Genomic DNA, 24,475 nt, shown 5'->3' on the forward strand with positions numbered 1-24,475 from the left:
TTCACCAGAGGCCAGTGAGGTTCTGAGTGTATAGGTATAAATCACTCCTGACCAGATGATGTCGCTCTTTCCGTTAAGCGAGATCCTCTCCGGTCTCATCGTGGGCTGTGATTGGTTAAGGACGTTGCTAGGACATCACGAACAGTTTACAAATATGTCGACTTCCTGAGGCAAACCAAATGGCTAATGTGGTCGTATTATTATATTCTTCGTTCTTTACACATGTTTTACTCTTCGCTTGCGTGGCTTACACTCAAAACATTGTCGGTAAGACCTTATATTTAATTTGCTTTGAAATAGCTGACGGTACCTTCGCAAAACCTACCTGAGAAACGAGCAGTTGCTAATTTTTTAGTGAATTTTTGTAGCTAATATGTGACATAACTGTTTTGAAAGTTTTCCAGCCTTCCTTTGTGATTACAACGGGACCAGTGGTCACTGCAGTTTTGCTAGGAAACACCTCGGGTATCTCTCTTAGCCTGAGGACAGTTTCTCCATCCAACACAACAGGTAAAAGCTCCAGGACACCACATATCCTCTTTGGTCCACCAGCCCCCCAGCATCCCAGCATGGTCTGGCAGTGATATTGTTGTACTAGTTTAACTGCATTTTATAAATTCACAGCTTAGAAACTCGAAAAATGAGAAGAATTTAGCAGTAGTAGTTGTCGCGGTTCGAATTTTGAGGAAGAGACATACGAATGAAAGTCCATAGTGGGTCAACACAAATTATTTTATTAAAACACATATGTGGTGAAGATAGGCTCTGCAAAACATCAAGCTCCATCTTCCCCTTACAATAGGTGGGTGTAATATTTATACTTATGATGACCAGTACCTCGCGTCACTAAAACAGAACAGTTCCTCTTTCAGTTCCTCCAGATGCATCCTGTTATTCTACTTGTCCAGACTTCATCTGTGACCAGGCCAACTCCAGTGCAGCCTGCTGAATGCACACAGGCCACATGTAGTAAATTATACTGTAAACATGTAGGCAACCTTTCAATAGCTGAACTTTGCTCCATTGATCGGCCAGACATCGCGCTGCCCGTAGCTTCAAACCATTAATTAACTTACCCGAGCTTCAACCCTTTAATTATGCAATATGTGTATAACATGATTACAGTTGCACCTGCAATGAAAGATTATGTGCTTATGCTAACACCTGGAATACAGACTTTAATATAACCTCACCAGTTTCAATAAATGTGTCAATGAAATGATAACAATGATAAATCATAAATGATGCAACAATAATAATAAGGATTATGAATAGTGACAGTAAAATAATTTTGGATGCATTTGGTTGTTGTTGATGGTTTCCTTTTAACAGGAAACATTGGTTCTCCATCATGTGTAGCAGAAGAAACAAATTGGGTCCTCACAAGGGAGCAGCTGGGAAAGGTAAGAGACTTGTCCTGTCCTTTTTGTGGCATAAAATGGAGAAAATACACACCAGAGTTGTTAGAAGCATGAAGTTTATTTCAAATATTAATTAATGAATTGATCTGAGTTAAGAATGTACAGTGAACAGATGCAACAATGATGAAGTAAGACACAAGCACCTGAGTTAATTACAACAAAAATTTAATTTCATAAAGTTGATCCTTGGACATGCATTTTCTTCATGGTCTTGTTTGTCTCATTTGGTGTCCCAGACTGCAGTTCGAGTTCATCTAAGACTGAATCAAAGTCTGCATTTATGTGGCAACAATGATACAAACACAGACTGCTGTGAAAGAGCATTGTGCATCCTGGAAGCCCTTCAGGTGTCTGCCTGTGTGGACGGTACACCCCAGGCATCGCTGCTGATCCAGGCTAAGATACATGCCCTGTTGGTTCCTGCTAATCCAGGATCTGGTAATTCAAATGAATCTTGTGTCTCACTGTAATGTGCTTTCATTTAAAAAAAAAAAATTCAAACAACAAAAATTGAAATCTCCATTTCAGATAATAAAACAGTTATTCCAAACCAAGTGTACCAGCCCCTGGGCCCTTGTCCTTGTGACCTGACATCCGGAGCGTGTGACATACTCTGCTGTTGTGACACGGTAATATTTTTTAAAAGACAGGTGTGGATGTCAGACAAATATTTTCTTCTGTGTTGATCATCAAGTGATTAATTTGTGACTTCCCCCTCAACAGGATTGTTCCAATGAAGATTTGAAGCTGTTCTCATCCCATTGTCTGCCAGGACCCTTTGGTGGGCAGGTCTCTCCTGCTCCAGATTATCAGTGTTCTGTGCAGTCCACAGGAAATTCCCCAGATTGGTTTCCATTTTTATGTGTCAACTCTCCCCCTGAAAACAACCCTTACCTTGGTCACTTTTACAAGGGAGACACAATGTGAGAAAGGTTTAAATATATTTCAGTCTTGCAACTTATCAAGGAATTTCATGTTTCATGTTATCATCATTTGTCTTTCACCTGTCTAGTGCACCTAAGCCTGGTCCATCATTCCAAAGTCCAGTTTTACCAGCTCCAGTCCCAGTTGATGTTTATATTCAAGGAAATCCAATTTTCACATTAAATGGCCAATACTTCACTGTTCCTCAGGTTAGTGTTAGCGTGTACAGTGGCCCCTCGTTTATCGCGGGAGTTACGTTCTAAAAATAACCCGCGATAAGTAAAATCCACGAAGTAGCCAACTTTATTTTTTACAATTATTATAGATGTTTTAAGGCTGTAAAACCCCTCACTACACTCTTTATACACTTTTCTCAGACAGGCATGAACATTTTCACACTTTTCTGTCTTGTTCAAACACTCTCAAAGTTCAAACCTTGTAGAAAAATAAGTGCAGTATAATAGAATGAAACCAAAGGGACCCGCAGGTGATGACATTTCGTCGACATTGTTGTGTTTGTTGGGGAGAAAACTTGCAAACATACAGTACAGCACTTCAGAGTCACGCTGCTAGCGATCAAAGATTTATGTAAATTTGACAAGCTGAACGCACTTTGTACTGTACAGGAGTAACGGCACGAGATTGATTGACAATGGTCAGCTAATCGGGACACAGAACACAATGCGTTGTAAAAAGACAAAAAAAGCACGCAAAATTGCACCTCAAAAAAATCCAAGAAACAGCAAGGCTGCAAAAGGTGAACCGCCATATAGCGAGGGACCAGTGTATTTAATGCCTTTTATTATAGGAATGTTTTATATGTAAGTATTCCAAAGCAGTGACAGCTAACACTTAATGTAACAACTGTTCTGTTCAACAGAAGGTCCTTGGACTTTGTGTAAACAATGCTCCTGTAGCATTTCTGAAAAATTTCAACTATGAGTGTACAACTCTGCTGCTCTCCTGTCCAACTGGATATCCTCTACAGACACTGTCAGGAAACCTAAGCATTAAAGTGAAGAATGGACAAGGAGGTAGTTTTTAAAAATAATAAATTATAGAAAAGCTTTGAAGTGTTTTAAAGCTATCTGAATGTCGAGCTGTTTAAAAATGGTTTTGTTTATTCCTGTATTTCAGGTGATGTTGTGGTGGATGTAACTGATGAAGTGGCTGCTGATACGAGTCCATTTATTTCCATAATAGATGCAGTTGCCCCCTCAGGTATCCACATTACATTACTGCATTACTAACACAACTCAAATGTTTAATTGACCTTAATGTTGGCATGTTTGGGCATTTTTTTCAAAAGATGAGATGCTGGTTTGTGAAAATTTGACGTTAGCGCTGGATTACAAGTTTTACTGGAGAGAAAATGGCATCACAGGCATCACGCTGACAAGGACTATTGGGACTATCATTTTAAATAGTCGTGGTAAGTGCTATAACGCTTGGCCGTTGTTTAGCTTGACTAATGGTTCTGACTAATATTGTTTTCTTTTCCTGTAGTTTAAACTCATTTTTGGTACTCTCTTGTCTTAACAGCAACATTAAGCACAAAGTATTCTGCCACATTTCTAAATGGAGAATTTTCTGGCGAGCCAAACTCGGGCAACCCAGGTAGGACCAAGAGGAGGTTTTGTATAAAATAAAGTATTTACAGTACCTGGGAATAACATGTGTACACATTTTTAATGACAGGTTACCAGGTGGGAAGGCCTGTTGTTGCTGGAATTGTGGAAGCTTTGGACAGCAACAAAGGCTTAATAAAACGGACATCAGTTAATGTTTGGAAACCAGGTAAAACCCATAAAGATTGCTGATTAGTAGATGACTGCATGTAACCTACATACTGCCATATAAAAAAGAAGGTTTTCACAGGACTCTGTGCATTTATGTGAAAAACTATCTCATGATTCAGGAGCATGCAGAGCCATTTTTAGTACCAAAAACTTGAAGTGATCATTTTCTTTATGACTTGATCAGTCTTTCACATCATTGTGAAAGAATTTTAGTCAAGCCTTCTGGGCTTTGTTTATACACAGCTCTCTTTAGTCCTGTCACAGCATTTCAATCAGGGTGAGGTCTGGACTTTGAATGGTGCGTTGCAGTTAATAAAAAGTCTTTGATTAGGAGCCTCTGGGTGCTACTCACCCTCTTCATTACTATGGAACTATTAAGGGGGCACTTAGTTTTCCACGGGATTTCACAGAGTCCTGTGAAAATGTTATTTTTTACTTGACTGTAAGTTTCAGTCCAAACAATTTGACTTACTGTACATTGAAGATAACCAGTCCTCTCCATTTTCTGATCTGGCTTCCAGTGAGTGATGGACTCTGTTCCACTGCTGGGATGAAACCGGTTCTGTTTGGAGAGAATTCAACATCAGGGTGTTTGCTGCCTGTCAGCCGGCAAAATCTAACTCAGTGTAGCCTTCTGAGGTCAGTGGCTTTGCATGATTACTTCTCTAATGTATATATGTAGATATATGTGTTTTTTAATATAGTTTCTTTCCTCTTTAGAGAGACTGTTACTAACCTACAGGCAGATTTGATTGCAGCCACATATGTGGCAAAGAGTGGAAACCCAGATTTTCTAACTATGGCAGATTGGATAAACATAAGTTGTAAGTACACAGTGCAAAGAAAGAATTTCCTTTTAAAAAAAAAAAAAAAAATTGTCTACTTTTTAATTATATTAAACTCCTTTTTGCCATTCTCGTTCTGCCATAGTATTTTTTTATGGGTCTAAATGTTTTTCACAACATATAAATTCCAGTTGTGACACTGAACTCAAGCACAGCAATGAAAAACAGCACAAGTACATGTTACGATATTCCGGCCCACCTGCATATCCATATTTGGAGTGTTACCACCAGCGTGGTAGAGGGTGTGCCTCAGAGGGAAATTCGTGCTTTGCAAGTCAGGTATGTATTAGAAGGGGCTATTGATTATTGCACATAATGAGTCACTTCATATAAAGAATTCTGTTCTGTTTTAGCAATAGCCCATCTAACTGGGCGCTGGACTGTGGTGGAGGTGCTATCTCTTCATGTGTGGACCCAGAGGAGCCTCAGTTGTTCTCCATCACCTCCTCTGTCACATTTATTGACATTCCTATCAACACCAGACCAGCAAAAACCAGGTGCCTAATCCAGCAGAAACAGTTTTTATACCAGATACAGATTAAAGGCCGATTAAAAACTTCCTGTGTACTTTGTTTCTAACAAAGTGTTGCTTTGTTAATTAATTTTTCCCTTAGGTTTTACATAAACTTCACAGAATATGACTGTAACAGGAATGATGTGTGTTGGCCTGAACTCGCCTTTCCCATCACCAAGTATTACACAGGTGAGAATTTGTTAAATTCTAGAAACTGTGCAGTGTTTTTACTCTTTCCTTTTGGACGTTATTTAATCAATTAGGAAGAGTCCTTACCCAGAGAATAATTCCTCTGTATTCTATTTGTGGTTTTAAAATAATTTTATCCATTGTTAGACCTAAAAGCTTAAACAAGAGCAACACAGGCTCTACTCCAAATTACAATGTAATATTCAGTGTAATTGTACCAAAATCAGTTCTAGATTAATAGGATTCTGGTTAAATGTATCTTTAAATGCATTAGTGAATAAAACTGATCCTGAGGTGGATAATAAAAAAAAAACTCTCATGTGTTTCACTTTTTCCCCCTAGAAACATTTCTAAAAGTTTGGATTACTGAGACTACAGTCAGTGACCTACTTTCCCTTTATCCTTCACAGGCGAGCCATTTTCTCAGTCGCTGGCTAAGGGCATGATCTTGGTTTTCTTCTTTATCGTTGCCTCAGTTCTTGGCACCCCGTGGAGACAAATCAGACAGGCGTGGAACAACTCTGCTCACTAAAACTCAGTGATGATGGTTTAAAGTGTCACTGAGGATAATGACACCTTTTCCTTAATAACATAGTAACTTACATGTTTATTCCTATGATTGTTGTAGGAGTATAAACTGTTGTATTTGTGAACCTTTTTGCAATAAAAATATTTTTCTATTACTTTCTCGTGCATGGGACTTGATTCCTGGTTGTTGTTTTTTCAGATTTCAGTTGTTCTCACATGGCTCAGGGTCATCACCCAGAAGCAAAATATTATTTCAGCGTCACACAGACAGGCAACAGCTGTAACACAGTTACTGTTCCTTAGGATTATAGACCTGGGTTTAAAGTTATTTACTATATTTTATAGTAATAGTAATTTAAATTACCTCAAAGTTGATGTCACAGAGTGATACTGAAATAAATCACCAGTGCAATTTAAATTAAGAAGCAGGAATATTAATAAAAAAAAGTATTTATTTGTGAGACAATGTGCTGACAGTATTTATTAATGGCAAGGCAAATTTATTATTTAATGTGGTATTTCATGCTGTAAGAGATAATCATCAAATCATTACTGAATGCCGCCTACAGGCCGATATTTATTGCAGCCACAGATGTGCATCAGTCAGCGTTCTGTTGCTGTTTATTGCTGCAGTGTGCACTTTGTGATGAGGTGTGTCTACGCAGCCACATCACTTCCTCTTTTGTTAATTTGTGTTTCCTTTCCATTTTGCACTATTTTATTTTTAGAGTAATTGTTCTTTTTTTTTTTTTTAGTCATCACACTTATTGAATCTACATTTTATTTATTTTTACACAAACTATTCTGTGTACTATCTTCAAATGTCCACTAGATACACAGTGAAAATGGAACATAGTATAAATGAACCTCTGGCGTCTTCTTTACTGCTCTGAGTACACTAACAGCACAACAAAATGGAAACGGGGAAATTACACAAATGAACTCAAACAAAGGATTTGGGGCAATTAGGCTTCAGTTTGGGCTGTTAAATTACTACGTTATTCTTTTCATTTGTTTTTGGTGATATGGCTTGTACATACTCTGTGACAGCCAGTTATCAATGTATGTGCTAAGATTGCTAAAAATGCAAATGCATTGTATGAATAATGCAGTTCAATAGCCATTTTGGGGAAGTGCATATTCAAATGTAATTTTTAAGGAGGATTTCATTCTCTCAGTTTCTCTGTTTTTTCAGCAATACGTAATAAACTTCCTAATATTTTCAGTTCACTTCAGCAGCATCACAACCATGACTCCAAAATGGTTTTAGAAGAACCTAAATAATAAAATATAGATTTATTCTGTCTGTGAAATCAGATTTATGCGACCTATTTTACCTCCTGTAGAAGCTTGCTTCTGCCACTGAAAAGAAAGCCATCCACAAGTCAAAATTTGGGGTACAGTGCTGTGAAAAAGGATTTGCTGCCTTCCTGATTATTTTTTTTACTCATTTGTCACATGTGTTTCAGACCATCAAATAAAATTCAACTTTAGACAAAGAAAGTAAAAAACTTTCTTTTTCTCAAGTAAATACAAACTCTAGTTCATTCATAGAAAAAAGCTATCCAAACATACCTGGCCCAGTTCTAAATATGCCCTCAAATCTAATAACTGGCTGTGCCACGCTTGGCAGATCTTTTTTTTTTTTTCAGATCATTGTCCTGCTGCTTAATCTGAGCGCTCTTGAGCTTCAGCATAGTAACTGATGGCTGGACATTCAGAGTTCATGGTTCCATCAATTACAGCAATTTGAACACGTCCTTAAGCAGCAAAGCAGCCTCAGACCATCACACTGCCACCACCATGTTGGACTGTTGGAATGTTGCTCTTTTTTTGAAATTCTGTGTTCGTTTTAAACCAGATGCAACAGCACTCAAACCTTCCAAAACGTTTTTGAGAAAACTTTTCTCAAAAGTCTTGGGGATCATCACCATGTTTTTTTTTGGCAAATGTGAGACAAGCCTTTGTGTTCTTTTTTGGTCAGCAGTGTTTTTCTCCTCAAACTCTCCCATGCATGCCATTTTTGCCCATTCTCTTTCTTACTTTAATCATGAACCCTGACCTTAACTGAGGCAAGTGAGACCTGCAGTCCTTTAGATGTCGGTCTGGGGTCTTTTTTGCCCTCGTGAGTGTGTCATCAGCACGATCTTGGAGTAATTTTGGCAGGCCAGCCACTGCTGGAAAAGTTCACCACTGTTCCATGTTTTCTCCATTTAGGGATAATGGCTTTCACTCACTTAAGTCTTACAAATGGCCTTGTAACACTTTGTAGACTGATAGATGTCAAGGACTTTGTTTCTCAGCTGTTTCTTTAGAACGTGGCATGATGTGTTGCTTCTTGAGGTCTTTTAGTGTACTTCACTTTGTCAGACAGTTGGTCTTTTTAAGTGATAACAGATTCTGCGGGTGTGGCAGTAATCAGGCATGACTATGGCTTTTTGCCACTGAATCTAGCTTTCAAAATATTGTGGTTAATCACAGTTAATTCACGATTTAACAAGTGAGGACAATTACTTTTCTCATATGGCGAGGTTTGGATTGGGTTGGGATTTTTTCACTTAATAAATAAAAGCATTATTTAAAAACTGCATTTTCTATTTACTTAATTTGTCTTTATTTATCAATATTAAAATGTGATGATCTGAAACATGTAAGTGTGAAAATTATGCAAAAATAGTAAGGAGGTGGAAAATACTTGTCATTAATACTTTGTTATGTAAAAATGTCAACTTCCTCAGAAGTTTGAGTCTTTGCGTTTGGCTTTTTTTTCAGTGGTGTAAACAACCTTCCATATAATTCTTGAAAGAATCCAATAAAAAACTTCTAAGAGGTCGAAGTTTTTGTCTCAGGTCATGAACCTTCAGTCAGCGTTCAGGGTTTAGCGTTATGTTGACTGTGTTGTGCGCAGATTCCAGGAGGCTGCCGTCATTGGTCAAAGGTACACTGGGTGCCGTGGAAGTTGATCGCATTCAACAGTGTGAAGTGCAGTGACGTGAGTGTTACGGACGTAGGCTAAAACTTCGTAAAGTCTAAGACTTTTCGCCACGTACTAGGATTTAGCGGTCGTAACACTTATTATTTCTTAGCTTCACATTCAACTTTACTGAAACATTTTTCCCCATCCAAGAGTCAACAACACGGCACTTGGCTAGCCAGTTAGCTAGCTAACAGCGATAGTGTGCTGTAATGATAGCTATGTAAATCAGGAGTTATGTAAGGGAAGTCTAGTTTTATCACCTGAGCCACATCATGACAAGGGCTACGGACTACTCGACTGAACATTGCTAACATAAAATCTGGAGAAACAGCACCGTTTAGCTTGCTAACATTAGCCCACCCGCGGAAGAGGGGAATATCAGATAGAACTGTCACGATGGCTTCTCTTCTCCGGGGTGAAGAGATGTGTTTGGCCCAGCTGTTTCTACAGTCTGGGTCCGCGTACGACTGCATCAGTGAACTTGGAGAACTGGGGCTTGCAGAGTTCAGAGATGTAAGTACGAAAACAGACCGCTTTGAATCTGCTAGAAACAGTAATTCATCACTTAAAAAGTTGTAGCTGAATTTTTTGACAGTAATCTAAAAGTTCTCTACAGTCATCAAATAATGCAGTGACGTTTGCTCAGTACATAAAGTGAACGCGGAAGTCACCGGCATATGTCTTAATGCTATCATAAATGGGATCATACATAGACTTATTGCACAGTTTTTTAAGTTTATTCATGAGATATGTTCAGAGTCCTGCATGAGAAGGTGCTAACGAACATGTACTTTTCACCTGTTTCAGCTCAATCCCACTGTTAACGCATTCCAGAGAAAATATGTCAATGAGATCAAAAAATGTGAAGAAATGGAGAGGATCCTCGGTAAGCATATGTTAGTCTTTGACATTTTAATAGTTCTTGGCTGCTTATGGTGGGAAGAAGATCTCCTCACTGAAGGTAAATCGAGTCATGGGAAATGTCAGCTGGTTGTAGATTTAGTTGAATGCTTAACTCGGTTAACCAAACCCTGGATTATTAAATTAGGAAGAGAGTAGCACACTGTCAGACTTGTCTTCAATTTCAGTGTTTTTCAAAGGCTGGTCACGGTGTTTGGAAGCGGTTATGATAGTTTCATAAAGTTAAAAATCGCTTGTTGTTTATAACAGGATACCTTCTGAGGGAAATCAAGAAAGCAGATATTTCACTGCCAGAAACAGATGTGAACCCAGCAGCTCCTTTACCCAAGCATGTCATGACTATAATGGTTAGTTACTATCTTATTATTATTTTTATCATAATCATCATTTTTAGTATTATTATTGCTGTCATGTATTGCTAAATATTACACGTTCCTATCGTTTCTCAGGAACAGCTACAGAGGCTAGAGATGGAATTAGGTGAAGTCACCAGGAATAAGGAGAAGCTGCAGAGGAATCTGCTGGAGTTGACAGAGTACACACACATGCTGCGCATCACACGCAACTTTGTCCAAAGAAATGCTGAGGTTAGTGTTTGTGTTGGCTCACCTCTTGAAAAACCCACATTCTCACTACGATGCCACATTGTTTTTCTTTCATGGCTCAGAAATTAGTGTGCTGGCTGATTTCATTTCAGTTGCCTTCTTTACCCTCCTGCGTCTTGTCTTCACTTATAGCGGGAGCCCTTGCAAGTACAGTATGAGGAGTTTCCCTTCCTGGAAAAAGACACATTGATGGACTACAGCAGCATGCAGAGGCTAGGAGCCAAACTGGGGTGAGGGATACAATTCTGTCAGCCTTATCAGTCAGCATTTTATTTATGTTATACAAAGTGAATGCTCCACATGAATGAGGACAGATGCACATTTATTTTCTTTCTAAATAGTTTTCTGTTTCCTTTTCTGTCTGCCGCTGCTCTTCTTACTCACAGATGCACTTTATACTTAGAACACCCACAAACAAACAAGCTATTCACAAAATGCTCTGAAACTGTGAGGCAGCTGTGGCTTTTTGAAAGAACTGATTAATGAAGCAAAAATATATTTAGACTTTGTAAAAACAGAGAGATAGTGTGGTGGGGCACAGATTTAGTTGAATGTGTAGTGACAATGAGGGCTCAAAGAAAAGGTGGCTAAACTTACAGTGCTAGTGCAGTCAGGATGTACTTGGTGTCATTCCCTTTATATTGATACATTAAATTTTTATTTATATTTAATTAATTTAATTGATCTTGATAGAGGATGAGGTCTGACAGCTGCTCGTTTGTCTTTTGCAGTTTCATTTCTGGCCTTATTCAGAGGGTGAAGATCGAGGCGTTTGAGCGAATGCTTTGGAGAGTATGTAAAGGCTACACCATCCTTAGCTATGCTGAAGTCGAAGAGTATCTGGAAGATCCTGACACGGTAGGTTAAACATGATTTGGATTCCAATTTACTTTTGTTATATTTTGTTATGTTTTACGGTGTGACGTAAAAACATGAGACAGAAAGAAACAAAAGAAGCTTCCTTTTAAAATTTTGCCTGTGTCTTATTTCCTAACTAGGCTTGATTAAGGATATTTGACTTTGTACAACAAGTTAATGAACCAGGTTTATTTGATTTAAATCAAATTAACTGTAAGTTAGCTTTAATAGCACACTAAAAACTTTAGTACAAATAGATTTTAACATCTTTGTCCACATGTAATAATGAGAAAACATGCTTATATACCTAAGTAACTCTCCCGCTATGCACATTACTTTCATTTCATGGTAGAAATGGGAAATAAACTCCCGTCTCTTTTTCTGTCTCCCCCCTCCCTTGCTGTGTGCACACATGGTATTGATGTTATTAAATATTACTGAGAACAAGTCCATCTTGTTTTGCTGGAGATCAGAGGATGGAGGTGGGAGAGTATCGTAGAGAGTTGTGAATCATGGATTTGCTCCTCTTGGTGACCTGCATGTGTGGTTTGGCAAAGATTTTATGTAGGATGTCCTGACTTCCTGACACAACCTTCCCAGTTTATCCAGACTCGGGACCACCCAAAGCTTAAATCCCAGATTTGTTATGGGACAAAATAGTAGATGACTCTTTTGAAGCTCTTAAGTATTCTTTACTAGTTGTTGATATAAACAGTGAGTGCTGTGATGTTGTCTATTCATAGTGAGAGATACCACTAATACACTTGGGAATTTCCTCTGCTTGACCAGAGGCATGACCTCACTAATGGAATGTCAGATGGATTTTTACTGATGGAAGATCGGAAAGGCGTGCTAACGCTCATCACTAAACTCCACAAAAAGAGAGAGAGAGTCGTGCTTTTTCAAAAATTGGGGTTTTCAAGGTCAAAGAGCTTTCAGGTCATCAGCTGTATTTCCTCTCATTTTTTTTGGTAAACAACAGCTGATTGTACAAATGCATCTAAATCAGTTTTTTGTTTTCCTTAGATTTTTATTAAAGTTACATATATAAGTAAAACCTGAAATCCTTCTCATATTAAACTTGTATTTTTTGTGTCAGTGGTGTCTCCTTTATTTTTTTACACTTCCTTTTTCTGCAGGGTGAACCTACCAAAAGTGTGGTGTTCCTGATTTCCTACTGGGGAGACCAAATTGGTCAGAAAGTGAAAAAGATCTGTGACTGGTAAATATTTCACAGGACTCGTTAAAAGGCTGGCATCTGTTTTAGACTCTATGTCCAATAGTAGTAAGCTATAAATAATGGCATACTTTTTTCTCTCCACAGCTACCACTGTCACCTGTACCCCTATCCCAGTAACAACGAGGAGAGGGACGATGTTGTGGAAGGACTAAGAACTCGCATTCAGGACCTGAAAACTGTATGTCTGTTGTTTGCTTAATTATCTGATCATACAAGTGTTTAGTTAAGGACAGAAAAAGTTATTATGTGTGACAAGAGAATACTCTTTCTTTATGTTATACACACGATTTCTGCTTTGAACTTCTTTTCACGGTCAAAGAACAAAATGAAATGGTTGATCTGTTTTCTGAACGATTAACCTGGCTGTTGTTCTTGTTAGCCAGTGAGCAAAACTGCACAAACAGCTCAGCTCCTAACAAGAGCATTGCACTGTGAATCCTTTGGTAGCATTAACCCACTGTGACTGAAAGATGGAATTCCACTCAGCCGCTGTAGCACATGATCAACATGAGGCCTCAGCTGAAACTTTATACATGCCACTCTCTCTTTATCTCCCCACTGCTTTGTCTTTTGCCTGTTTTATAGCTTTTTCCTCTTATATTCACACACAAACACTCACAAAGGTCTAAATTTGAACATGTTGTTCTTTTTAAATGTCACATACATCATCTTAAAATAAAATAAAATGTTTTGTAACTTTTAATCTCTCTCTTTTAAAAAGAAATTCTTAATAATCTGAAGCTATACATCACACTAACAGTCGTGTTTACCTGTTACTGTATCCAGGTGCTTCATAGGACAGAAGACTACCTGAGACAGGTCCTGATCAAGGCTTCAGAATCTGTCTACATCTGGGTCGTCCAAGTCAAGAAGATGAAGGCCATCTACTATGTTCTGAACCTGTGTAGTTTTGATGTGACCAATAAGTGTTTGATCGCAGAGGTGTGGTGTCCTGTCAGTGACATTCCTGCACTGCGGAGAGCGCTAGAAGACGGATCGGTGAGGAACTTCAGCCTGACTGGAGGCTTTTCTGTTTATTTAACCTTTGCTGTTGTTTAAAGGGCTTGGTTTTATTATGATAAAAGCAAATGCTGTGTGAGGCATCAGTCTTTGCCCCACTTTATTTAAAGAAAAACACATTTTGCGTTGCTTGGGTACTGAGGGCTCACTATTGATTCATTTTGCAGGTTGAGAAGTGTAAAAGTGTGTATTTGTGAAAAAGAACTACAAAGATGTGTTATTGTTAATACATGTTTATGTATAGATTTTAAAATACATATAAAATATAAGTTATTTAGAGCTGGCGCACTTTATAGATCTAAAAACGGTACATTATACTGTCTGTACGGCTTTTTAAAAATGATTTAGAGTTCTGTATATATTTCTTATATGTACATTTGTGGAGAAAAGCTTCTTGTAACCTACTTACATGTTACATGTGTAACTTCCCATTGATGTTTCAGAGGAAAAGTGGAGCAACAGTTCCTTCCTTCGTTAATCGTATCCCCACAACTGACACTCCTCCCACCCTGATAAGGACCAACAAGTTTACCTCTGGATTTCAGAATATTGTAGACTCCTATGGAGTGGGCAGCTACAGGGAAGTAAACCCTGGTAAGTGAGATTTGTACCTGTCTGTCTGTCTATCTCTCACACACACACACACACACACACACACACACACACACACACACACACACACACACACACACACACACACACACACACACACACACACACACTCTCACTATGGGCCCAACTAATGTATCAAAACAGCACTTTATAATTCTGAATGTTTGAACGATTCTGTATTGAAAGTAAGAGCTGACGGCTACATCAGCACGCATTAAGCTAAGGGGGGCGGGTCCTGAGATATGAGGTGCCGTAAGGGACATTATTACTGAAACGCTCTCACACACACTACTGAAACGCTCTCACACACACTACTGAAACGCTCTCACACACACTACTGAAACGCTCTCACACACACTACTGAAACGCTCTCACACACACTACTGAAATTTTAGCTCTCACACACACTACTGAAACGCTCTCACACACACTACTGAAATTTTAGCTCTCACACACACTACTGAAATTTTAGCTCTCACACACACTACTGAAATTTTAGCTCTCACACACACTACTGAAATTTTAGCTCTCACACACACTACTGAAATTTTAGCTCTCACACACACTACTGAAACGCTCTCACACACACTACTGAAATTTTAGCTCTCACACACACTACTGAAACGCTCTCACACACACTACTGAAATTTTAGCTCTCACACACACTACTGAAATTTTAGCTCTCACACACACTACTGAAATGCTCTCACACACACTACTGAAACGCTCTCACACACACTACTGAAACGCTCTCGCACACACTACTGAAACGCTCTCGCACACACTACTGAAATTTTAGCTCTCACACACACTACTGAAACGCTCTCACACACACTACTGAAATGCTCTCACACACACTACTGAAACGCTCTCGCACACACTACTGAAACGCTCTCGCACACACTACTGAAACGCTCTCGCACACACTACTGAAACGCTCTCGCACACACTACTGAAACGCTCTCGCACACACTACTGAAATGCTCTCACACACACTACTGAAATTTTTGCTCTCACACACACTACTGAAATTTTTGCTCTCACACACACTACTGAAATGCTCTCACACACACTACTGAAACCAGAGGCATTTCCGCTGAACAGGAAGTTGTTTCCTGACAAGGAAACTGATGATTTTTTTTTTTGTAACGGTATAAACAATGAAAGGTAGTGGATTGGCCAGATGCTGGCCGTTGTGTAAAAATTAGTCCGTTGTTTGGTGGCGGATATGGCGGAGCTTCCCCAGGTTCAGTAACATTAGCAAGTGGTGGAGGCCAGCAGGTGGATGAGGGAAAGGGGAGGCAGGAGGAGGAGAGACCTGAGGCGGCCGCTGGTCCGACTGTCAGGTGAACTGAACTTCAGGTAAGAAGTTATGACCTGCAGTCTATCTGGGTCAGATATAAACCAAGTTTAGGTGTAGTTTATTTTCATTGTGCTGACTTTTTACAGTCAGTTACAATAACTCGTACTGCGTACTAGCTAGCATGACGGAGTTTCTATACAGCTGGGTGGGTGCTATGATGTTACTGATAGTAAACTTTATTTTATTCATAAGGTTAGTTAGTAGAGTTGCCAACCGTCGCCTAAAAAGACGGAATGGTCTTGTATTCAGAGAAAACATCACGCGTTTCGTGTTGAGCTGAAAAGGAGCACAGTTTGTCCCGTACTTCAGCTAGAATGGAAAAAAGACACAAAGCTGGAGTTATTCTGTCGTTACGCTGCACAGCTGCCTCTTCTTGTCTAATTCTCTCCCGTTTCTACTTCAATCATGAAACTGATCAATGATCAGCTGATCGGCTTTTCTCTCTTGTTTGTTTGTCGCCCACTTTGTGCCAGAAAGAGGAAACCGCTGGATCTCGCGCTAAACAACAGCAGCACGTTTAAGCTTGATCAGCTGTTGTTAGAATTTATTTAATATTAATTTATAGTATCAGTTGATGTTTGCTGGAGCCACAGCTGTAAAGCTGCTGGTCATGATATCGGTTTGTATATCTGGTGAGAGGGAAACATGAGGATGAAACCAGGAGATGTCCTTACTGAATCATCAGAGCTGAACAGGTGATGGAGAAACAGGTTTACCTTTTAGGTGACATGAATGAGTTGAAGTTATGAACTGTTTCTGAGAGACAAATAATCCCAGGATCCTTTTCTAAGTAGCTGACAGCTGGTAACTGTGCAGGGGCGGATCTAGCAAAGTTTTGCCAGGGGGGCCAGGTAGGGCATTAACAGGGAAAGGGGGGCACAAAGAAATACTTTTCTTTCTTATTCTCATTTAAAATGTCTGGCTGTTATTAAATAATTATCTGAAGCTTACAACCAGAGATTTTATCTGACGTAAAATGTATAGAAATCATACATATACCAACAAGACTGTACATCACTGTCACAACAGCGTTTGTTTTCATTCAAAGGCTTTATGGCTTTAATACCTGGTGGGCTGGTCTCTAGTCAAAATGCCCGGGCCGATTTTTGTTTGTCCCAGTCCAGCCCTGGGCACGACACGCAGTGAATTAATCTGAGGTGCATTAAAAAATAAATGGCCGGGCCAGCGGTGCACATCGCAAATAAGCTCACATAGAAACATTAGTTGTGCCTCTTCTTAATGACGGTATCTTAGCTAACAACCCCAACTACCAGTTTCAACTTGTAATTGGCTAAAAATAACTTGATGAGAGGGATGTTGTTAGCTTTCCACGTTCCGAAACTTCAAAAGCTTCAGGAGCTTTCCGCTCCATCAGCACCACGGAAATACACGGATACATCCGTAGACTTGAGACAGAATTCACAATACGTTTTTGGGACTTTCAGGTGTATGGACCAATGTTTTCTTTTCTGATCAAACCAGAAATCTTTAATGAGCAGCTGGATTTGTCTCGCATTAACTGGCCGAGTTAATGCCAGTTAATACAACATCAAAATGCAGCTGATTGAAATGAAAACCTCGACTCTGTGGGGGTCAAAGTTTGCAGAACTACAAACGCAGCTGGAACCCACAGCTGTGCGTGTTCATGGAGCTTGCATTTTCACCTGCTGGACATCACTACCTGGCAAGTTTAACTGTCTTCAGAACATTGCAGAGGCCTTATTGACAGTATTTGTTTCTACATATCTGTGTGAGCAGATTTTCTCTCACATGACTGTCCTCAGGTAGCTGTCTGAATGCTGGACCCTCGGAGACCTGTGTCTGTGAGTGGGAGACCAGAGATCAGATTAACATGTGTATTAACAAACATGCCATATATCTACAAAGTTGTTCTATATAGTGTGTAACTGTTAATATAGAGCGTTATTAAATTTATTGCTAATGCAATCATATGGCACATTGACTTCTGAGGAAATTTTTAGATGGCACTCGTCATCAGAAAGGTTGCCTACCCCTGCATTACACTATTACCTAGGCAACCACAGCCTGAAATGGTCTGTGCGTGATAAGCAAATTGCTCCCTGTAACAATGCAGGCAACCTTCAGATTAGCTTTTTATGATATTTTAGATATAGCATGATTTATCTTAACTTAGTATTAGTAGTTTTAGTAGCTATTTTTCTGTTACTTTATAATAAAGAGATTTTAAAAATCCAAATGAGTAATAATTATAAAAAAAATAAAGGTTCCAATGATCCAAAAACCATTTAATAATAGTATAATAATGTATTTGTAATACTATAGTAACCTCATTATAATAAATATCTGTACTTTATCTAGATTAAAAATGGTAGTATGGTGATAATAATAGGGTAACATGCTCATAATTATAGCATAATTAATATAGGTTAATTATTATAGGCTCCTATTAGACTAATATGTTTAAAATTGCACTAAAATTCTTGCAAGTCAAAGTTGATAACTATCATATTTTATTGCAGAAATGATTATCCTTTATGAGTGAAACATACCCTTTTGTTTCAATGTTAATATTTATATGTGTAAAAATTGGTGGAAGAGTCACAAAATTATATGTATATATGTGTATATATGATGTGACTTCTTATGTTGAAATGCAGTTTTTACAGGTGTTTCAGTATAAATGAGGCCTTCAAAACAGTTTGTTGTAGCTGCAGTGACATTACTTTACTATCAAGTTATTACATTACAGTTATATTAATACTAATGCCTTTGTTGTCCACCCTTGTACTATCGTATTTATTTTTAAAAAGCTTTAAATGATCATTCACTGTGCTTTTTTCCCCCTTCTGCTTATTTTTAGCTCCATTCACAATCATAACTTTCCCATTCTTGTTCGCTGTGATGTTTGGTGACCTTGGTCATGGCGTCCTCATGGCTCTGTTTGCTTTCTGGATGGTTTTGTATGAAAACCACCGCAAATTTAAAAACACCAGGAATGAGGCAAGTACTCCAAAGTTTTTTGAAAATGCCCTTTCTAAAGTTTATTTGTGTTGCATGGGTAAAAGCAGTCTCTCAGAAGAATAATTAAGTGATTTTAATGTGCACGTGCAGATCTTGAACACATTCTTCGAGGGGCGTTATATCATTCTGATGATGGGACTGTTCTCTATCTACACTGGGCTGATATACAATGACTGTTTCTCAAAATCTCTCAACATCTTTGGTTCTGGATGGAGTGTGCTTCCCATGTTTAAAGGAAAGTGGAAGTAAGTACCTTTTAATAAGAAGAACTTCATATAACAGGAAGTTTACAACTGTATCTTTAGAGATAAGATGAATATAAGATGAATTTTGTAAAATCAGTTTCACAATCACAGACACTACTACGGGTTTCATTTTTGCCCTACAGCAATAGTGTCCTCTGTAAGAATTGCCAGCTAACTTTGGATCCACATACTCCAGGTGTTTTTAAAGGGCCGTACCCTCTGGGAATTGACCCGGTGAGTAGACAGTTTTAAGAGCTAGCTTAAAAATATGATATCATGTCATATATATACTGATCAGGCATAACATTACGAATACTCACAGGTAGAGTGCATAACAGTGATTATCTCTTCATCGTTGGACCTGTTATGTTGGTGGGATACATTAGGGTGCAAGTGAACATTTTGCCATCAAAGTAAATGTGTTAGAAGCAGGAAAATGGGTAAGCATGAGGATATGAGATGACTGGGTCAGAGCATCTCCAAAAGTGCAGCTCCTGTGGGGCTTCCCCGGTCTGCAGTGGACAGTATCTATCAAATGTGGTCCGAGAAAGGAACAGTGAGAGCAACAGTGTTAGGCAGTTGGTCATAATGTTATGCCTGATTGGAATAATGGATTTTATCATTACTTTTTATGGTTTGGTGGTTTATAACGTGATTCATCTTAATTTTTGATATTTTGCACTTGAATCTTTTTATTGACGTGTGAAATTTAAATCCTGTTATTTAAAAAGGTTAAAGAAAATCAGTCACCAGGATGTTGTTGATACAGTAAACTGGATCAATTCGTAACTGATTAAACTCATTAAAAGCAGTCAGTTTGCTTGATAACCAATTTCACTCATACATTATCAGCCACACATTCTTCAATAAAGCAACATTTCTGGTGTCAGGGTTGCTGTTATTGAATCACTTAGGTAAAAGTAACCTTATTAGACACGCAACAGTAATAGTCTTATAATCCTCATGTTGGTAATGTATCACAGTAATAAGCAGAGCTACTTATTCTGTTTGCTCCAGTTAATCCCTGAAGTCACCAGTAATAACATGTCACCTTTCCTTTGTAAAGATTTGGAACTTGGCAACGAACCGGCTTACATTTCTTAACTCCTATAAGATGAAGATGTCAGTGATATTCGGGGTCATACACATGAGCTTTGGGGTAATCCTCAGCACCTACAATCATCTGTAAGTACTAGTTTACTGTTTTCATTACCCTGTGAAAGCCCTTAAGAGCCAGTATTTCGCTTTGGAACAAGTTGTCATTTTAGCTGCTGGAGCTGGGAAAGAATAGAGACATGTGTTCGCTCTTGTAGACGGCAACAGAACCTTTAGTTTTCTTGGCAAAAAATGTTTATAACTTCTTTAAGCCTACGCAAATTACATGCTGGCAAACATAGAGATGGAAGAAAGTCTTGCAGTGTAAAAGGTTATTTCATGTATTGTAGGAGTATTTTCTGTGGGAGAGAATACCTCTGTCCTATGTAGACATTGAGCTGCACAAAAAAGCATGATGTCAGCTCCTTAAGTAACATGATATCGTTTTTAATAGTCTGCCTTCTTTTTGTTTGTCAAAAAAACAGATACTTCAGGAAGAAGTACAACCTGTACTTGGTGTTCATCCCTGAGCTCGTGTTTATGCTGAGTCTGTTTGGATACCTGGTGTTCATGATATTCTACAAGTGGCTCGCCTTCTCGTCTGTGGACGCTCCGAGCATTCTCATCCACTTCATAAACATGTTCATCATGCAGGATGATAGTTCATTGAAGCCCCTTTACCCAGGACAGGTAAGCAGCTCCACTCTTTCAGCTGTGTGTTTACGTGCTTAATGAACACATTCAGTCTAATGTTATTTAAAATATCCTACAGAAGTCCCATACCTTCATTATTTAAATTATTTATTTATTTCTTCCAGAATGGTCTGCAGATATTTCTGGTAATCATTGCTGTTCTCTCAGTGCCTGTTTTACTCCTGGGGAAACCCATCTACCTTTATTGGCTAAAAAATGGAAGTCACCGCTTGGTAATGTACAGGGTAAGGGTTTGAGATTCATGCCTGCATTTAAAAGATGTGAAAAACGTCACCAAATATTTTTCCTTGGTGTAAATTTTCAAACACACTTAGTTTGTCCGTTCGATTTTAGGGATATGAGCGTGTGCGACGCAGCAGTGATGAAGATCTCTGCCTGATGAGGGCTCATGACATGGAGGAGGGCAGCAGTCACAGTGATCTGTCTACTAGTGAGGATCACCATTCAGAGGAGGTCAGTGTTGCAAACAGCTTGGTACCTTTTCATCTCGTATTTGCTCATAAGCAAACATTTTTACCAGTTGCTACATTCATTTATCTTTTTTATACAATAGTTTGACTTTGCAGAGGAGATACTTCATCAGTCCATTCACACCATAGAGTATTGCCTGGGTTGCATCTCCAACACAGCCTCTTACCTAAGGCTCTGGGCTCTAAGCTTGGCACATGCCCGTAAGTACAAGATCATTAATAATTATTATGTGTTCTAAAACAAAGTGCTTCTTCACAATGTTACAATGGACTTTGCTCTTAATTGTTACTTAATTTTTCAGACTTTACTAGGTTAGTCAAGTATCAAGTTGTGGCCTCTATTCCAGTTCCAGTATTTCTCACATAACCTGTTTTTACATTGTCCACATTTGTCCTTTCTAACATGCAGAGAAAATGATTAAATATGCAGGCTATGAGATGGCCACTCACTAGCAGTACATTCAGCAGACTATTAGCTGCCTTGTTTCATTTGTTGTCAGAAGCTTGCATGCACTCTTCATGGGCATGAAAGGCATTGTCATTTTTGGCTGTTAATGATTTCTTTGAACTCTAATCTTTTTCAAGGTTTCATAATTGTACAGGATACATTTTTAAGGACTTAAAAAAAACAAGAATAGTTTTGAATAGTTTGAATAGTTTGGCTAATCACACAGGGTCAAAAGTATACGCAGAGGCTTAAATATATACCTACGTCGCCACTAATGTTTGGTTAAATGTCCTTAAGGAAGCTGCGACTCAGTCAGAGGCTTTTTGTAGCCGTCAACAAAATTCTGGCGTAAATCTGGCAGAATATTTGACACTTCTTGGCAGAACTGGTGGAATTCATTTAAATGGGTCGGTTTCCTGGACAGAGCTGGCTTTTAAGCATAGTCCACAAATTTTCTATAGTGTTGAGGTCGGGGCTTTGGGAAGACCATTCCAGCAGCTTTATGTTAGGCTGTTTTATCAATTCCAAAACAAGTTTTGCTGTTTTCTTGGGATTATTGACCTGTTGGAACACTCATTGGTGTCCAGGTTCACCACCCATGACCATGACATTAATGTCCATGATGAGTGAGTGTAAAAAAATTTTCTTGACCTGTGATTTGCCAGAATTTTGTATTTCTCTAAATGGATGCTGAAGTAGATTTTATTATTTGCCATCACAGAGCTGTCAGAGGTGCTGTGGGCCATGGTCATGCGAATAGGACTAAGAATGGACACAAAACTTGGGGTTGTAGTCCTGGTGCCATTGTTTGGCCTGTTTGCTGTCCTCACTGTGTCCATCCTCTTGGTAATGGAGGGTCTCTCTGCGTTCCTTCATGCTCTTCGGCTACACTGGTAAGACAAAGCACTAAAGTACTGTGTGTGATAGGATCAATATGTTCTGAAGTATCTGTTTTCGTGTTTATAATTTCGGTTTCTCATCTTTTTATCCACAGGGTGGAGTTCCAGAATAAATTCTACAGTGGGACTGGCGTCAAGTTTTGCCCGTTTTCCTTCTCTCTCCTACCATCTTGCTTTGAGCAGGATGGGTTACTGTGAAGTGACTATTGAGAAATTGTCTTAGTTGGTAACCAGAACCAAAACAAGCCAACAGGGTTCTGTACTTGTGAAGACCTTTTCCAGAGGTATGATCAAATAGTTTGGATATTTATTCTCATTTTTCATTATTTACATTTCATGTAAAGAAATTTATGGCGAGATTCAGAAATTCGTGTAACTTTCGATTCTTTTGTGTCAGGATCATTAAGTTTCACTGCAGAGTGTTTTTCGGGTGAAATGTTAGCCTCAGATTTAACATGCAACTCATCAAATTTTTATAAGGTACAATTGTTAATGGTCATTGATGTCACTTGCATGGAGAGACAAATCTTCCAAATGCAGGATCAATATAGGAAAATGTAATGTATAAAATTTTAGTATTAGCCGACATTAGCAGTAATAAGAAAGCGAAGGGCCGTAACATTTGGCTACTTAGAAAACACCTTTGGGATAAATATGTTGGTAGTTTTGACCTTACTGTGGACATTTGTGATCTAATAAGATGGAAGTTTATTTATTACTTTGTGTTTCCTCATTTTCTTCTTCTTTAACAAGCTTTTGTCATTCATTTCAGCATCCTGGTTTATGTGTTTATATTAATTTTTTTTCCCCAAGGCGTTTTTGTTTTGGCAGATTTGGTTTCCACACAGTAGAGAGTGAGCCAACCTCTCATTTACATTGCTCGACTTTATTGCACTGACTGCCTTACCAAAATTACCACCCCACGACAGCATAATGTATCATCCTTAATGCCCAGCTTGTAGTACCAAAACAAAGCAAAGGATCCCTGACTTGTAACTTTTGAAAAGTGCTTGAGCAGGTGTGTGAAGGGATGTAAATACTTTTACAGATTAAACAAAAAAAAAAATTACATATATATTTTGTAATGTATCAGAATTGCAGATGAATGTTAAGGAATGTGATTATTACTTTCATGCATTCACAGTGTTGCCTTTGCACCTGCTACTTACTGTATAGCTTAACATTCCTACCATGGAAAAGCTCACATCCTTTGACTCAGCTCTGCTGGTCACGAGCCTTTTACTTTCAAACATCCTTTGATGGGTGAAGATTGGAGGTATTGTACTCGTGCCAGGCACTAGTGTTTGCTTATTTTCTAAAAGTGTACTGTTTAGGATTGGTATTGGAGTTGGTAAAGGGAAGTTCTGTCAGTATGTTTTTCTTTTTCTTTTCAGTGGTTCATTGTAATGTCAAATCTTTGAGACAGAATTAGCAATCTTTGTTTTGTTGAATCAAATTGTTTCATTATTAATTGATTCGTTAAAGCTAAATTGTTAAAATATAGATTGAAGGTGTATTGTAATTTCTTATGATGCTACCCTTTTAATATCATGTATTTTCTGATCATACACTTCAGGTTCTAACTCTTTTACAACAAACGTCTGTTCTTTCTTAATGTCAATAAAATGTATTTGAGGTTTGTTTGTTTTTTCCTCTTCAAGCCCTTAAATGTCTTCCCTCCTTGGGTTTATACAAGCCTTACTGAAGGGATTCTGTCAGGTCATGTTTCACATCCATGAGTTTTATGTAATGTAGTTACAGATCCAAGGTATTGTGGCACTAACA

General features: G+C 38.5%; 2 protein-coding genes across 2 annotated transcripts; both read left to right on the top strand.

Moving 5' to 3' along the window:
* The first annotated feature begins 89 nt into the window (after nucleotides 1-89).
* On the top strand, nucleotides 90-6,375 carry tctn2 (tectonic family member 2). Its single transcript, XM_026188703.2, has 18 exons — nucleotides 90-267; nucleotides 397-510; nucleotides 1,333-1,403; nucleotides 1,658-1,859; nucleotides 1,950-2,050; nucleotides 2,145-2,344; nucleotides 2,434-2,554; nucleotides 3,226-3,379; nucleotides 3,483-3,566; nucleotides 3,655-3,777; nucleotides 3,888-3,962; nucleotides 4,044-4,142; nucleotides 4,666-4,783; nucleotides 4,865-4,968; nucleotides 5,121-5,268; nucleotides 5,343-5,486; nucleotides 5,604-5,692; nucleotides 6,103-6,375. The coding sequence occupies exons 1-18, from the start codon at nucleotides 180-182 to the stop codon at nucleotides 6,222-6,224; spliced, it is 2,157 nt and encodes a 718-aa protein (XP_026044488.2). The 5' UTR covers nucleotides 90-179; the 3' UTR covers nucleotides 6,225-6,375.
* Nucleotides 6,376-9,142: 2,767 nt separating this feature from the next.
* atp6v0a2b (ATPase H+ transporting V0 subunit a2b) lies at nucleotides 9,143-24,329 on the top strand. Its single transcript, XM_026186717.2, has 20 exons — nucleotides 9,143-9,710; nucleotides 10,005-10,083; nucleotides 10,368-10,465; nucleotides 10,568-10,705; nucleotides 10,856-10,953; nucleotides 11,455-11,581; nucleotides 12,721-12,803; nucleotides 12,906-12,999; nucleotides 13,608-13,820; nucleotides 14,285-14,435; nucleotides 18,659-18,798; nucleotides 18,910-19,064; nucleotides 19,208-19,298; nucleotides 20,131-20,249; nucleotides 20,645-20,849; nucleotides 20,978-21,097; nucleotides 21,207-21,326; nucleotides 21,427-21,544; nucleotides 22,513-22,684; nucleotides 22,786-24,329. Exons 1-20 carry the CDS (start codon nucleotides 9,594-9,596, stop codon nucleotides 22,886-22,888), a joined length of 2,541 nt encoding a protein of 846 aa, XP_026042502.2. The 5' UTR covers nucleotides 9,143-9,593; the 3' UTR covers nucleotides 22,889-24,329.
* The last annotated feature ends 146 nt before the right edge of the window (nucleotides 24,330-24,475 follow it).

This window comes from Astatotilapia calliptera, chromosome 12, assembly GCF_964374335.1.
Source record: "Astatotilapia calliptera chromosome 12, fAstCal68.1, whole genome shotgun sequence".
In the NCBI taxonomy this organism is placed as follows: domain Eukaryota; kingdom Metazoa; phylum Chordata; class Actinopteri; order Cichliformes; family Cichlidae; genus Astatotilapia; species Astatotilapia calliptera.